At 47.1% G+C, this 16,741-nt stretch overlaps 1 protein-coding gene across 4 annotated transcripts in view; it reads right to left on the bottom strand.

Annotated features, from left to right (window-relative positions):
* Positions 1-3,225: 3,225 nt before the first annotated feature.
* Igsf9b (immunoglobulin superfamily member 9B) overlaps positions 3,226-16,741 on the bottom strand; it is a 57,750-nt gene continuing 44,234 nt past the window's right edge. For 2 of the 4 annotated variants that reach the window (XM_013119386.3, XM_005078492.4), the window contains exon 20: positions 3,226-14,952. In XM_013119386.3, the coding sequence (XP_012974840.1) occupies positions 14,744-14,952 (209 nt within the window). In that variant the 3' untranslated portion in view covers positions 3,226-14,743. The remainder of the gene's footprint in view (positions 14,953-16,741) is intronic. The other 2 variants (XM_040729865.1, XM_040729866.1) reach the window with 1 other exon arrangement.

The following is a 16,741-nucleotide window of genomic DNA, read 5'->3' as shown; positions in this document are numbered from 1 at the left end:
GGTCTGGTGGGCTGCTGTAGCACCTACTGTGCCCCAAGACCCTAAAGCAGTGTCCTGAGAAGGGCCTACCCTGATCCACAAATTCTCTCTTCTTCCTCCTAGCCCTAGATTAGTTCATAGCTATTGCCTCTACATTTTCCTCATCGCGCTGGAATCGCTATCCCCACTATTCCACTGAGACTGCTGTTGTCAACAGCAACCACCCTCTCTGTTCAGTGCACACCAGGTAACCACCACTCTGGCCTTCACCCAGGGCTATAACACTCCCCTGCTCCTCAGTACCCTGCCCCTCCATCTTGGTTCTTAATACCACGTCCGGGCTCCCACTAGAATCCCAGGCTCCTTTCTAGAGGCATCACCCACTGGATGTCTAGCAATCATTTCAAACCTCATGACTCTGGAATCCCTTCCTCTTTCGCCTCTCTTCTTTTCCCTTGTCCTCTCATTAGAGGCTGGCAGATAAATCCCTTGTCAGCACAGGCTGCACCGGCTTGACCTCTCTTCATCTCCATTGTAGTGATCTTTTCACTGGCCTCCCTAAACAAATAATCTACCCCCCAAACACAATGAAGTACTACTCGGAAGAAAAAAACAATAGAATCTTGAAATTCCCAGGCGAATGGATGGAACTAGAAGAAACCATCCTGAGTGAAGCAACCCAGTCACAAAAAGACAAAAATAGTATGTACTCACTCATATATGGATTTTAGACATACAGCAAAGGAGTGCCAGCATACAATCTATACTGCCAGATAAGCTAGGAAACAAGGAGGACCCTAAGAGAGACCAGGAGAAGGGGAAAGGGACAAGAACTCATGAACTAATTGGGAGCATGGGGGGAGGGGAGAGTTAGAAGAAAGAGAAGGGGAGAGGAAGACAGGAAGAGAGCAGGAAGATTGACTCAGGGGAAGAATAGAGGAGAGCAAGAAAAGAGATACCATAATAGAGGGAGCCATTATAGGTTTAAAGAGACATCTGGTACTAGGGAAATGTCCAGAGATCTACATGGTTGACCCCAACTAACAATCTAAGCGATAGTGGAGAGGCTACCTTAAATGCCCTTCTCTGATAATAAGATTGATGACTACCTTATATGCCATCCTAGAGTCTTCATCTAGTAGCTGATGGAAACAGAAGCAAACACCCACAGCTAAACACCGAGTTGAACTCTGGAATCCAGTTGCAGAGAGGGAGGAGTGATGAGCAAAGGGGTCAAGACCAGGCTGGAAAAACCCACAGAAACAGAAACAGCTGAGCTGAACAAGGGGTTGCTCATGGACCCTAGACTGATAGCTGGGAAACCAGTATAGGACTGATCCAGACCCCCTGAATGAGGATGTCATTTTGGAGGTCTGGTTAATCTATGTGACCTCTGGTCGTGGATCAGTATTTGGTACATGAATGGAATTTGGGAACCCATTCCACATAGAGGGATACTCTGTCAGCCTACATACACAGGGAGGGTCTAGACCTTGCTCCAAATGATATGACAGACTTTGAAGATCCCCCATGGAAGGCCTCACCCCCCTGGGGAGCAGGAAGGGTATGGGATAGGGGGCTGGTGGGGGGCAGGGGAGGAGGGGAGAGAGAGGGAACTGGGATTGCCATGTAAAAAAGGCTTATTTCTAATTTAAATTTTTAAAAAAGGGGGAAAACATGCAGGCAAACCCTCATCCACAAATTTTTAAGGGTTAAAAAAATTCCATAAACACTATTGGACATAGAAAAGGTTCTCTTGGCTATGTTCACTTATAAAAAGAGGCAGAAAAGAACTGTGTATCTGCTTTTAAAAACTAAAACCGATGCATATAAAAATATCAAAACATTTTCTCCAAGCCTTGCCAACAAAAAGACATGGAAACCAAGTAGGAACAAGAATTGTGACAGATTGTTGAGGCCAAGGACAGTTGTATAGATGCTAGATTCCTACTCATCACTTATATGTAAACTTTTTAAACTATAGCAGAAGTTTTGAATTTGTAGGTTAACCTATGTGTGGGGACTGTTTGGCTGATGCTAAGGCTTACAGCACGGGCCTACATGCTCACAGTTTTGTTCCCGGACTGCATATTATTGGGAGACAAGGGTTCCTTTAGATGGTAGGACTCAAGAGAAAATTGGAGCCTTTCCCTGGCCATAGGCTCAAATATCTGAAACCGTGAGTTGCAGTAAACCTTTCTTACTTCTAACTTGATCTTCCTGGGTATTTTGTCAGTGTTGGGAAGGTAACTGATAGTTGGTTGTTTTCTTCACCCAGAACAATAGACATATATGTATTAAATCCATGTTTAGTATTCATCTCCTGCCAAGTTCCAAATAAAGAAAGCAGGGAAATTGTGAGTTCAAGACCAACCTCGGCTATAGAGCAAGTTTCTGTCTCAAAAAAAAAAAAAGACAAAAATAAAACTTCATATGCATAGAGACAAGATAAGGAGGGGCATTGCCTAACAACAGAGAAGAATGTCAAGGCCTGAGGGCAATTCAGAGAAGAAACCTATGTCAGTGATGGCAGCCACACCCACCAAATAACCCTGGAGTTGAATGTAAGACATGCAAGCCTGCTGATCCCTTCATATGGAAGGGAGGTCGGTCCCTGAGCCCCTGATTCTTGTCAATGAGACTCTCATAATGGACTGAGATGCAGCGGGTTATGGCTGTAGACTCACAAGGGAGGAGTCAGACAGTAAAGTGGCCATTGGCACAAATGTTTCCAGGCAGAAGTAAAAGGCGAGTGTGAGCCTTGGCGGAATAAAGTTCCCTGGTAGTTCTTGCTCAAATGTCATCTTCCTTGTGAGGCCTCTGAACTTCCTTTTAGGCTGCAATTGACTCTTTCCTTCCACACTTGAGTTGCACCTTCCCCCACTGACCTGCTCGTATCCACCCCATTTTTCTAGTCACTAGCTAGCCACATACAGACATCCTATGCAGTTCTTACTGCAATCATTGCTGACCATCTGTGCACCACTACAATGTCAGTTACTCACTCTAGAGGACAAGGGCACATATCAGTTGTTACCCCCTGGTGGAGCCCGGGTGCAAAATACAGGGATTCCTGCAGAACGACCCCTCGAGACACACCTAACCAGTAAATGAGGAACAACACGTTCAGAGTCATGTTGAGCCTGGGGTTAAAATGAGCTGATTGGGGAGGACTGGGACCGGCATTAAGGCTAAATACCATGAACAAAAATACTCTAGATACTAAAAGAAAAATAGAAAACAAACTTTTTAAGCAAATTTTTATTTATATCAAAATACAAAACATTTCTGAAGCAGAGTAATGTTACATGAGGAGCAATTAAATACTAAACGTTTGTAATCAGCTTAGCTTGCAATATCCCCAAGGGTGCCTTCACTGGCTACACATCTGGTTATGAGATGTGCCTCCTTTCTCTCTCTTTTCCTGTGTTTGCTTATGTACTGATGTTTGTTTGCAGAGATGAACATGCAGTGTTATTGGTGATGAGTTGATTAGTTTCAGCAAGCCTGAAAGTACCAGCAGGTGAATGAAGCCTGGAAGAGCAGTCCAGGCCAAGGCAGACTGCACATCTCCTCCCGAAGGAATCTGGGTGGGTGCTCAGCTTTTACACTGACAAGCCTGAGGCCAACAGTCACTGTCCTCAGCAGCCAGGGCAGGCATTATTGATTGGGACCACGGAGCAGGTTCAGCTATGGGTCACCCACAGTGAGGCCTTCTCAATGGGCTAAGGAGCCCACCCAGGCCAAGGGACAGGAGATGCAGAGATCCCTGGAGAAACCTTTGTCCCCAAGAAACTAGGCAAGGGCTGGAGAGAAAAAAAGTTTCCTCTCAGCCTTAGGCGGTTAGGATTTGGTAGTTGAGGTGCCTGCCCCATCGACAGGCCCTTCACAGATACTTAGTTTGGAGATTTTGAGGGGGGAAAGCACCTGTTGAGAGTGTAGCTGTTTCTGATACACCTCCACTACTAACCTAGAAGAAAGGGGAAATGGGAAACAGGAAGGAGCATGCCCCTCACTCCCATGGCCACCCCACACCCAGGCCTACCTGGGTCTCTCTTCCAACCTTCCGGTAGTGCATTCACTTTGGCACTATGCACTGGTGAGTTCATGCACACATGCATGCACCCACACACACATGCACGCACATGCATGCCACACACAACAACACCTGGTTTCCCTCAGTATCTGCTCAGGCAGAAGATGGGCACCCCACTTCCAACATCATCTTCTGCTCCCAAGAGTCCCTTTTGGCCCACAGGTCTCCAGGAGCCAGCCCCAGGCTTGACACACACTGGCATTCTCAGGCTTTTGAGAAGAGTGATAAAGCAGGGGGCTCCCCAGAGACAGAACATACAGAGTGTAGAATATGTCATAAGGCTTTGGTACAGCACCAATTTAATGTTCTTAGAGTTTGATTTTTTTAAGTTATCTTTTAGAAGAAAAAAAAAGCTTACTGAAAAAATAGTGTTTTTATTTACTTTTCAGTTACATACCTGAAGTTCAAAAAGTATGCCTCTAGTTGCCATCCAAATTCACTCAAAGGTGTTCTATGCGCAGCTGTACAATGTGTGGGTTAACTTTAATTTGGAACCAAAGTCAGCTGCCTATAACTGACTTTAACCAATCCATACACACAGACAGAGAAAGAGGGAAAAGGATGGAGGAAGAGGAGGGGAAAAGTGAGGAGAGAGAAAGAGAACACAAAACTACCCCTAAGTCTCCCACCCCCATGCCCCTAAGGAACAACATCTAATAGAGACAAAATACAGCAAGATCTAAGGAACCAGTGGGACGAAGGTGACTGATTCCGTCCAGCTGGCCTCTTCAGGAGCAGCACCATGAAGCACCCTAGCATAGTGATGTAATACTCAACATTCAAGAAACGGAAATGAGGTCTGAGTGGTCTCCACAGGAAGACCAGGCATGGATGGGGAGAGCCCCAAAGAAAGTCAAAGGAAGAATAAAGGTTTGAAATGAGAGCAAGGAATCTCATGACAAAACTGATAGTCATGTCCAGATGTGTTAAAACTAACAGCCAAGAGGTTGCCAGGTGCAAGAGGTGTGCAGCCTGTGAGGGACCCTGGCAGGGAGTTCCAGGACCCCTTCAACTCCCCATTTCTATGTCTGCAGACAATGGGGTAACAGGAGGAAAGGAATCCATATAAAAACTGTCTTTGGGTGAGTGAAGGAAGAAATATGTCCAAGGTGATATAGTCCCTCCTCATGAAAGAGAAAAAGGTGGTGATAAAGGGGGCACCAGAGTTGCTGACCAAAGCAGGATACCATCTGCTCAGTCAGGATGACGTAGGGGCAGGTACTTGGGGAAGTGTGCCCCATCCCTGCCTTCATTTTCCAGCCCCACAAATGGCAGTTAAGAAATGAAATCTGAATGGATCTTTAAGACTCTGACGGTGGTCATCGGGACTCGGTGACAGAGCATTGGTCCACCACGCCCTCTGTGACACCTCAGCAGCAAGATCACTCCACAGAGCAACTCCTTCCAGGCCTCGAAGGCGGCACTAGTCACTTCCTCAACAACAGGACAAAAACCCCTACTCCAACATCATAATCCACTCCTCACCACAGGAGGGGTGCTGTTCCTGTCCTCCAACTCATACTTTCATATTGCCCAAGATAGTTCCACTAGAGCAGCTTAGCACAAGATGAGACCCAGGCAAAAGCTGAGGAGTGGAGGATGTGACCCTTTGTCCCAGGCTCCTGGTTGAGGACAGTGGAGAAAGGACAGGGCTATAGCAACCCTTGGGAGAGCAAATCTCAGATCTGTCTCCACATTCATTCCATAGGACAGAGGTAGCCAAACTCAATCTCTTTAGACTGTCCCTATCTCCTACCAATAGGGAAGAACACCACAGTTCAACAACCTTCCCATGACCTAGGGACCAAGGTGAATCTCAAGTATACGAAAGAGTTAAGGGTCCTGGCAGGCAGCAGCTTTATCAGAGCACCCCTCCCACTAACTGAGAGATTCTAAGATAACTCTTTTTTTCCAAATATCATCAGACCCTGACCTTCTTTGCTCTGTGTTCCCTTGTGGAAAGCTGGCTCTTCTGAGGATTAGGTGACTAATGTTGAGTAACCAGTCCTTTCTCCTCCAATGCTCACCTTTCTTACTGAGGTCTGGGTCATAGAAAGGGCAAAGGCAACATATTCCCCAAGCCCTTAAACTTCAGGGCAAAGAACAAGTCCATCTTTCCATTTCCACAGAAGGGTCAGTTGGACATCATGAAATAGGATGGGCGAATTCAAGCATCTTGATGCTGCTGAGGTTTCTAATGACCAAGCCTTTGGATCAATGTGGAAAGAGTAAAGCATTAGAGCAAACCTGGGCTTCATGGAGTATGAGCCTTGAGATGCTAAAATGACTAACTCTGCTGGCCTCTTATGATCAGCAGTGAGATAGAGTCTACATACAAAGAGAAGAGGTGGGCTCTAAGAACCAAAAATTTGTAATGTAAACCCCTCTTTGGTAAATGAGGAGGGGACTCCAGCTAAGAAGGGACAAAGAATTTGCTGTTCCTCCTCTTGCTCAATCTCTCAGAAAATGTACAAGAAACACCTAGCCATATCCTCCTTTGACCTCCTAGAGAGGCTGCAGGTAGGACCAGACACACTTCCAGTTAGACCCAGTGCTGGAGCCCATCCAGTATTATATGGACAGAGCCCATTTTCCCACAATATCCTGGAAAATTTGAGTACTTTGAGCAAGGGAATTTTAAGGTTTCCATAGGGGTCAGGAGGTAGACTCAAGCTCCACTCCACCCTACTCTGCCCATCACCCCTAACCCGCAAAAGGCCCTCCCCATGGTTAAGCTTCTGGGGTAGGATCTCTTGACTAGCATCATGTTCTGCTTGGGAAGAGGAGGTACTTTTGCCTTTTCTTGACTGAGAAGCAGGAAAACTAGACTGCAGCATGAGTCTCTCCTGGCTTCTGAAATGGTCTCAAGCATAAATCGCTCTGATCGCTTGGCACATAAGAAAGAGCTAGCACCAGGAGATACCAGCTAAGGCTGAAGGCGCATAGCGCTTACCGCATATGTGAGATCTTGAATTCTCAAAGAGGTATTCCTCAGAGTACACAAATTCCTGCCCAAACACAAAAGAACTCCTCCCACCCACACCACCTTCTTTCAATACATTATTTAGTTTCAGAGTCTGGGACTGAGCAGGAGGAAGATGGCAGTGGGACTCATCCTTCAAGTTCTGCCCAGCATCAGTCTCTCATTCCTAATCTTCCATTCAGTGTTCCAGGACTAGACCACCTGCCCCATTCCCGGCAACAATTTATTTTCCAATTAAAAAATAAATGAAAAAGCACAGATGCTATATTTATACTAGATATCACATTCACACTGGTTCCAAGAATCTGCAGCAATAATTACCAGGGTGTATCTTCTCCAAGACTGAGCCCACACAGTCAGCCTCAAAAATCTCACCCCCACCTTCTACAGGGGACTGCATGAGCCCAGGCACTACAAACCATGACAAGTGTTACTCTATGACCCAGACAACCTGACCTCCCTCTGTCCAAGATGCTGAGCGAGAATTTTTCCAAGGAACTGAGTACCAATCCTTAGCCACAGGGCATGGATTCATGCTTAGCTCTCCACCATCCTTTCTATTCTGAGCACCTCTACCAAACAGCATGAGTTAGGGCACCCTCCCGACAAGAGACATACCAGAAGCTCTCCATTGTCAGCTCTCTTGCTCTTCCTGCAAATGACGTGAATTTTTTTCATATATACACATTTCTATTGGAAAGACTCAAGCAGCTTCAAACAGATAGCGTGTCTCAGGAAGGATGGAGACGTAGGCGGCATCAAGGCATGAGCTAGCACCCCAGACCACCTGGGGTAGGTGATACTGCTCAAAGTGTCTCTAAGCACAAGTACAAAAATAAAGCAAACTATGACTTCATATAGATATATAGATATATAGGTATGCTAGATAGATAGCTTTATATAAGTTTTCTTTATATTTATATATGTGTGCAGAGGGCACGAGCCTCCACTCCTGCCCGGCTTACGTCTCTTCCCCCACCCACTCCTCCCACTCCCCATGTGGACAACTTACCTGAAGCTCCCACTGTTAGTCACCACTATTGCATCTGACTCTTGCCCTCCCCCCAGTGAGTTTCATTTCACCTTAAAATAGAACGAGTTATATATATATATTTATATAATTTTACATACAATCTCCATAAAAAATACACTCAAAATGGTGTATTACGAGTATGACCCTCCTACCAAAACAGAAATTTGTCTAGCAAAGAAAGAGTCAGCCATAACTAGGCCTGAGGCTACCCAGGCAAAGCGGTGTCTCTACAGTTCCCTCATACCCACACTTACATCAAATATACACACAAATCACACACACACACACACACACACACACACACACACACACACACACTGCACACACACAGATACCATATATACACCACACGCATCCCACATACTCACACCCATCTAACACACTTCCTTCTGAATACTGGAATAAACAGTTGGCCAGGGCTTCATGACCAGGCAGATAACCTGACACCTGATGAGGAACTGGTGCCGTCCATCCATGTCTCTGACCCAGCCAGGGCAATGTCTACCTGTGACAGACTATTTAATTATTCTCAGTAGGCAATATAACTATTCAGTGATAGAACGAGTTTCCCTTCCAAGGTTTGCAGGGTGACTGTGAGGATGCTTATTCTCCTCCACCACATAAAATAAATTCCTAAGCCAAAAAGAAGCCAAATGTCCCCCAAGTCCTCACCTCCCATATGAGGACCATTAGGCATTTCCCTAACCATCGTTTATCTGAAAATCCCAAGTCACCCCAAAACATGCTTACAGTATTTTAAGGTTGAAAATGAAAATTCCCTCCCCCAGTCCAAGCCCTACATCTGCCCTAGTTCTCTCCCCAACCCAACCACCTCCATATTGTAGACCATGCACAAGCCAGAGATCCTGGAGACACACACAAGTGGGAAGAAGAAGGAAATAGAGCCTGAATGGTGTGGATGCGGGTGGAGGGAGAGCTTGCTCTACTTCCTAAAGCAGATCCAGGAAATTCAATGTCAGTGGGAGATGGGATTGATGGGACACATTTCTTCAGAATCCAGAAGAACAAGTACCCTCACTTCTGTTGCCGTATTGTTAAGTTGGGTGGGAAAGGTACAGTCAAGGCCCTGGCTGCAAGCTGAGTTTCATATGCTGCTTTGGTTGAATTCCTTAACCAGGGGTCCAAAGCTGATCACTGTTCACCAGCACTCTTCAGAGTCCCTAACTGCTGCAACCAACCCACTGTAGAAGAGAATGTCCAAGTGATTCAAAGGCTGGCTGCTGATCTACCCAACTATTTAACAGTTAGGATACCCCAACTCTCCCCTCCTAAGGCACGGCCAGCCACTAAAAAGGATTGCACTAATGCATTCTTTTTAATCTACACAGATATCCCTACGATCTGGGAGTGTCTTTGGATCAGACTCAATCGATTAGGGATTTTTATTGAGGTCATGAAAAGAAATTCTACCCTCTTGGCAATCCAAGACACCAAACATCTGGTGCAGACAGTGTGTTTGTTCCCGAAAGGTTTATTTGGAAGTAAAGACATGGGCCCAGATATTAGGCTCTGGACCTGTGCTGATTCAGCCTCAAAAGGTGCAATGGTTACAAGCCAGCCCCACACAAATACCAACTTGCATGAATTGGTGAGAGTTACTAGAGTCCAACCAGAGCTTTGATACTCAGTTTATTGACTTCTCTTAAAGAGATCTTCAGTTATTCCTCTTGATCCAAGAGGAAGATAGATACAGTAAGGAGTACAGAATAAATAGTCTCCGATTTCAGGTGAAACTATTTCACTCTCTTAGCTACAGTGTGATAAATTTAACCTATCAAACAAAGAGAAATTGAGGACACAATCTCTAGACATCAGGCCACTGTGTAACCTCCAGGATGAAAACATTCTCTACAGCTCAAGCAACACTGACAAGTCCGGAGGCCTGGCCTCCTGTGCACCATCAGCACCAGTGTCCGATGGGCCTTTTCAGACACAGATGAGGAGCACAGAGTGCCAAAGCTGACAGGACAATGAGCACTAAGCTCCTGAGAACCTTCCCTCTCTACTGGAAAGCAGTTACTGAGCATTTCAAGGTCAGTCTCCCAGGTTTCACCTGAGAAGCTCCACAAACAGAAAAAAAAAAACTGTATTCAGCACTTGGAGTTAGAAAGTCAGTTCTACAAACAGAAAAGCCCTACCTTAAGCAAGATTTCTTCCAAGATCCAGGCTTGGTCTGCTTACCAGGCCCTGCCCACAATCTGTTCACAATGACTACATCCTTCCCACACTAAGGGCACCCATTCCTTGTGGCCCTCCCTGGCAGTCACTCATTTCCTTGTGATGATCCCACTCCAACCGTCTGCACTGTCGCCTGGGCTGGTAGAGTGGCCACAAAGAAAACTAGAGGCTTGGTGCCTTATTTGCATTTTCACCTCGTCATCCCAGGATTCCTGTACTCTCTACAATTAATTTAATGCTCTGTCTTTCTCCGTCTCACATACCTGGTCACAATCAAGTCTTCTCTCCGTGGTCCAACCCTCTAACTTCTCTTCCTGAACCACACCTGCCCAATCAACTACTATATTCAATGCAGAATGGCTACTAAGGGTCTTCCAGAGGCTCTTCCCAAGAGACAAAGGGAATCAGCAAGACCTTGAGCCTCCATTGTCTCTGAGCATGCACAAAGGGTAGGATCAAGCCAATGAGCACTAGTAAAAATGCTCAGGATCCCAGAGAAAGCAGCAGTGATACCTCCCTACACCACCCCTCCATCACTTCCCTTGACTTTATTCTCCTACCCCCAAGTCCCTGCAGTGCCCCCCCAAAGCACTTTTACATGCAAGCAAAGCTAGCCCAAGCCATTAGCTTTTCAATTCCTAGAGTTCTCTACATACTAATGAAATACCTACAATTCTCCCAGCCTACCCCAAGACTTCTAAAGGATTCTGCTATCAAAATCAGAAGAAATGGCTCAAGCTACACATACCTCAGCCTCAAATACAGATCCTGGGAAGCAACTAAGATGCCCTAATGTTCTGGGATTCCTCCCCTGAAGCTAGTGTGTGCCAGTCTCACCAGGAGGGAGAAAGAAAGGAATCCCACATCTCAACCTTACTCAGTTTTCTCTGTATAAAAAGGGCAGAAGAATAAACAATTAAAATCTGCACAACCTCAAATAGTTTAGATCACTGTGCAAAAATCCAAGAGGGAATGCACTGGGAAAATATCAGTAGTAATTGTCCTCATCCTTCTGAACTCTCCCCCAAACGTAAGCCAAGCCTGTGGAGAGTGCAAATCTGCTCCTGCTGTGTGATACAGCACCCTTTCCACTGAGAAAGAATTTCTGAAGACCTCTTCTCTCCTGTTCTAGTCCCTCTAAGAAAAGTGGGGAGAAGATAGGCTGGCCATTAGGCAGAGTCCAGCATCAGATGCCAGAACAATGGCCACCAATGCCAATGACCATGGATGCACAGAGTTCCACTCAGAGCCTTGAAGCAGAGCTCTGTGTGGACAGCCACAGAATAAAGAAGCAAGATTCACTTCTTATTTTTCATCTTCTTTCCCCCCAAATTAGAGTCTTTCTGGCCCTTTGGGGACCAGGTTGACTCTCTTTCTTGATTGTGGATTAAACACTGAGCATTTCCAAGTCAAGATGCAGAAGGAAAAGATAGAAAAAATACTGAGTACAGGAATAGGTTTTGAACTGTGTTACTTCTGCAAGGCTACCGGATGCAAGGGGAGGACTTGGAAGACATCACCTCCCACGGCAAGGAGGGTGAAAGCCCTAGGAAGCTCATAGTGGTCACTGCCAAGTTCAAAGGCAGAGTGTAAAGGTCATTGGTCCCTAGATGTGGATACACCCCAACATCACACATTTCTAGCCAGACTGTCAAACACATGCCCAGGGTGTGCCTATGTCACCCTGATCATCGCACTGACCACGGGGGCGGTATCCTGCCAGTTTGCTTTGCAGCCACCAAAGGAAGAGATGAAAGTTTCCTAAAGTGCAGAAATGCTGCTGGCCTCCGAGAAAAGTCACAAGAAGGAAGACCTCTTAGGAGGGGAATGCGTCAGAGACCACTTTGGAATGGATAGACCCTGTCCCCCTTCTGAGTCCAGGGGACACAATAGCACAGCTGTGACCCAGTGGCCAGTCAGAAGCAGTTTCCACCTCTTGGTCAGATAGGCAGAGGAAAGGGACACTGCCAAAGACAAGAAGAAGAAGAAGTCAGCACCTTTGTTAACACAGCCTGCAAGCCTAGCCGTGGACTCAGACAGCTCAGCCCACAAGGTTTGGCTCTTGGCCCTACAACATCCGAAAGCAGCAGTCTTCCACCTCAACTTCTCCTCCATTCTGACCTCCAGGTCCAGACAGTATCAGGGCCAGAATTCCCAGGAGGGTCCTCAGAACAGTTAGCCAAATTCAGCACAAGGTCTAACCAGCGCCAACAACATACTTTTACACTCCATGGCTCAGGAATTACGTGCTACGAGAGAGCAGAGCAACGACCACACACTAGGCCACTGTGAGCCTCCAAACACTACCCCAGTATTTCAGGTAGATTTGTCCCCAGTAACCCCAGGAGACACTGGAGTGAGCAGCCCATTGTGGCAGAGTGGCAGAAGCAATGGCCCACTTCTGAAAGAGGGCGTGGGTCTTCGAACTCAACTCTTCTGCTTTGTTGGAGATGAGGTCCAGAGGTCAAGTGGTCTCCAACACCTCTGAGAATCACATGAGTTAGATGGTCCGAGGCACACGGCCTAATCTCAGAGCAAAAGAACTGCCCTCCGCCCCTCTTTCCCCTACGTCCAGAAGAAAGCTATGGTAGTGTGGCTTGTGTGAAGCCTCAGTGTGGAGCCCATTCCTAGCCCACTGGGAGAGAGAAGGAAGCACCAAGGCCTGGCTGCAGAGATGCAGCCCATCCCCCAAGATGGAAGCGCTGAAAGAAAGTCAGTTTCCTAGCCCCCGCGACCTCATCAAAGTCACTAGGCCGAATGACTGGTAGCTTCTGTGGGACCAGCAGAAGCCTTCCAGTAGACATGGCTAATGCCTGAGGAGGTCACTGGAGAGAGATGGACACAGCAGCACCAAGAAGGAACACTTCCGGGAAGCTGGCAGTTACCACTACTTTAGGCAAAGCCAGGGACGGCGGGGAGGGGAGAAGGTAGGGAGAGGGTGAGCCCACTCTCCCCACTCCCCACTCTCAACACTTGAGCAACACCAGGACCTTTTCAGGAAAGAGAGAAGTATCTGAATTGACAAATGGCATCAGGAAAACGTCTGAGTACTAACAGTTTGAACCAGGACGGGCTTTGTACAGAGAAAGGATAAGGGCCCTGGGGCCCACCCACCACTCCTTCCACCATCGTTCATTCCTGCAGCTAAGCCAGCTCCACACTGGAGCAGTGAGAAAAGAGCACCCCAGAACTCAACAGGTACCCTCACTTCTTCATCTCACGCACTGGAGACTGGGTCCAGGAGGTGGTGAAGGACCCCAGGGCAAAGCAGAGTTGGCAGACAGCACACAGAGAGTATGCCAAGGAGCCACAGGCAGCTCCCACAAATGGCAATTAATCAATCTGGAGAATTAGCAGACACAAAAGGAAAGGAGGAGCCAATCGGCCGCTGGGGAGCAGCGCTCTGCATTCAGAGCCAAGATGGGTATAAATAGAGCTGTGGCAGCTTGGGGCTCAGCACAGGTGGCTGCAGAACAGGAGGGCTTTTGGCTACAGGGTTCCTAGCCCCGGCTGGAACAGAAAAGACCGAGGCGTGACCACATGTACCAGGGGTTGTATACCAGGCCTGCCTGTCAGCCCCACTGCTAAACAACCACTGCTTCTAAGGTGAGCCTCAAACTGCAGAAGAAAGGAAGGTGCCAGTCTGGCCTTGAGCCTGTCCATGCTTTCCTCACCTAACAAGTAGGCAGTAAAGGCTTGGGTTTAGTTCAGGGGTAATTTGTAGCTCACCCCCCGCCCCAAGCAGGGGGCTACAAATCATGGCAGGGCCCTATTTCTGCTCTAGGTGGGAGAGGCTAGTAAGAACAGTGGTGAATTCAGCTGTGAGGCCTGAATCCGGTTTCAGCTGGAATGATCTCCCAAGACAGGCATGAGGGCACCCACCAGCTCATAGCCCGCCCTGCTCACCAAGCCCAGCTGTTCAGGACCGTCCTCAGTCCTTCAGCCACCACAGGGAGAAACAGCACTTTGCTTCAATGTACATATATATACACATAGAGAAACCCACCAACTACACACAAGTGTATTTGTATCTATATCTATATATATGTGGAGTTTGGAGGACAGGATGTAATTCTATCCCCCTCCCGGGACTTGGAAAACTGAAACATATGCAGAGTAGTAAAAGCCATTGCTTTTCTCTTCTTCACTTCCTAAGACATCTGAAGAGGTGAGAAGAATCTAGTAAAGTGGGAGAGGTGGTGTCGAGACAGATGTTTCCTGTCTTCACATACTCCCAACTCTGAGCCACAGGTAAGAGCTCTTCCCCCAGTCCTGTGGGCAAGGCTAGCCAGCTAGATTGTGAGGGAGAGGCTCACTGGCAGGAGGGGACACACGAGGACAAGGGCGTGAGCCAACCCATGATGGGCAGAGGAGGACAAGACCCTGTACAGCGGTCCCTCTCTGCCCCCTTAGCCTAGCACCCCACCCTGGGGACACTTAGAGTGACGTCAAGTCATAGCAGAGTAGCGTGGCCTGGGTCATCATGATCCACGCTGTTGAGGATGGCCGTCTGGTCTTCCGGTAGCTGGCGGTGGCACAAGTCCGAAAGTCGGGCAAAGGGATCAGGACGAGGGTGTCTCTTCTTCTTGCGGAGGCAGACAGCTTCGTCGGGCCACAGAACCTGAGAGTTGGGAAGCTGCTGAGCCTGGGAGGCAGAACCGTCTACGGAGAAGGAGACAGACACACAAAAGAAGAGGAGTGAGAAGGTAGAACAGAGCCTCAGATACTCCATGCATCTCCCAGGGTTGAAGTCCAAGTTGCCACTGAAACCAAGGGAGCGCCTGTGTGTATGGCTCTGAGGCCAAACCGCTGCAGAGAACCTCCTCTTTCCCCACTGGAGCAACCAGCAACCCAGTCTTGAGTCAACAAAGTAAAGTAGGTATATTTTCCCTTCTACGAATTCATGGATCTCGGTGATCAAGCAGTTTCAACAATCAGTCTACAAATACCCTCTGCGCTGTGCCTCCTAGATGCCAGTTATCATTTTAGGAGGCAGGAAGCAGAGCTTCAAGTGTAACTTTCTCACCTACCCCAAACATGAGACTTCAATCATGAGTGACAGTCAGGCCTGCATGCCTCTTCCACTGCCAGGGCCATTCCTCTGCCTCATGGCCCCTCTGAGGATACAGTGGGAAGGTTTGGTTTCCCAGATTATACTTCGGCATGAAGGTAGGGAGGAAGACACAAACTGTAAAGATTTGAAAGATACAGAAACTGGATTCTTAGGTATTGCAAGTGCAGTAACAAAGAAGGATGTAATAGGAATGTGCCAACGGCCAGGGTCCCGCTTCTGTTAATATCTGCCTGGAATCTGGAACCAGGCATCTTCACCAGAGCTGAATGAAAATGGTACCATCAACAAGAAGAGCCAGTGCAGAAACCCAAAGAGCAGGAGTAAGTCAGTATAGTGACAAAAGTTTAAAATCTCCATACTTGGGAGACTGAGAAAATAGAATTAGGAGTTTGAGGCTACATAGTGGAACTCTGCCTTTTAAAAAGGAGGAGGAGGAATAGGGGAAGAAGGAAGGAAGGAAAGAAGGAAGGAAAGAGGAGGAGGAGGAGAAGGAGGAAGAGAAAGAGGAGGAAGAGGAGGAGAAAACACAGTATGGTCTAGAGAGAGAAAGATGACAGTATGTCAACAGAGTTTAAAATGTGCACTTGTTGCAAGGAAAGGCTTCTAGATGATTTGTGTGTGAGAAAGTGTGTGTGTTTGTGTATGTGTGATTATAAACATACTTGTTTAAAAAGATAGCTGTAAAATCTCTACAGCTCACTCTGGTGGACACAAGACGATTGAAAGTTCAAGCCCAGACATGGCTACTTTCAGGTCGGCCTGAACGGTACAGTGAGACCCTGTCTCAACATAATAACAAAATAATGTCTTTTCCACTACTTCAGTATTCCCATTCACAGACTGATGGGAAACCAGCCATACCCAAAGGCTAAATGATCAATGAGTGATCCATATCTCCCTAGGCAAGGTTCAGGGTGTGCCTCTATAGGGTACTATAAGAGTGCAGACAGAGGAGAGGGTAACTGCAAGGTATTGCACCAATTCAAAGAGGAGAAGACGAGACAGAAGTTTCCATTTTTGCAGTAAGGACAACCAAAGAAGGCCAGATATATTGCAACCCATAAACCTCACCAAAAGGATCAGGTGTGATTACCATGAGGGCAAAAGACTCCGGGAAGAAACTGGGCATGAATGAGGCAACACCACTTACACAACTGAAGAGAAGCGGGGAGAGGTGGTTTGGAAGAGGATAACCAAAAACAGTAAGAGTTATAAAACATTCAAGTCCAAGCTCAACAGCTAATTGGAAATACAAGATCTGAACTCAAAGAAGACACCTGGGCTAAAGACAGACACCCCAGAGCTATTAACACAGACCAAGCACGAGAGAGAACATGTACAGCTGATGTTGCTATTTTACAGTAATTAGATGAAATT

This window comes from Mesocricetus auratus, unplaced genomic scaffold (assembly GCF_017639785.1).
Source record: "Mesocricetus auratus isolate SY011 unplaced genomic scaffold, BCM_Maur_2.0 Super-Scaffold_100022, whole genome shotgun sequence".
In the NCBI taxonomy this organism is placed as follows: Eukaryota; Metazoa; Chordata; class Mammalia; order Rodentia; family Cricetidae; genus Mesocricetus; species Mesocricetus auratus.
The sequence above is the reverse complement of the archived record's forward strand: the minus strand, read 5'-3'. Positions and strand labels throughout refer to the sequence as shown.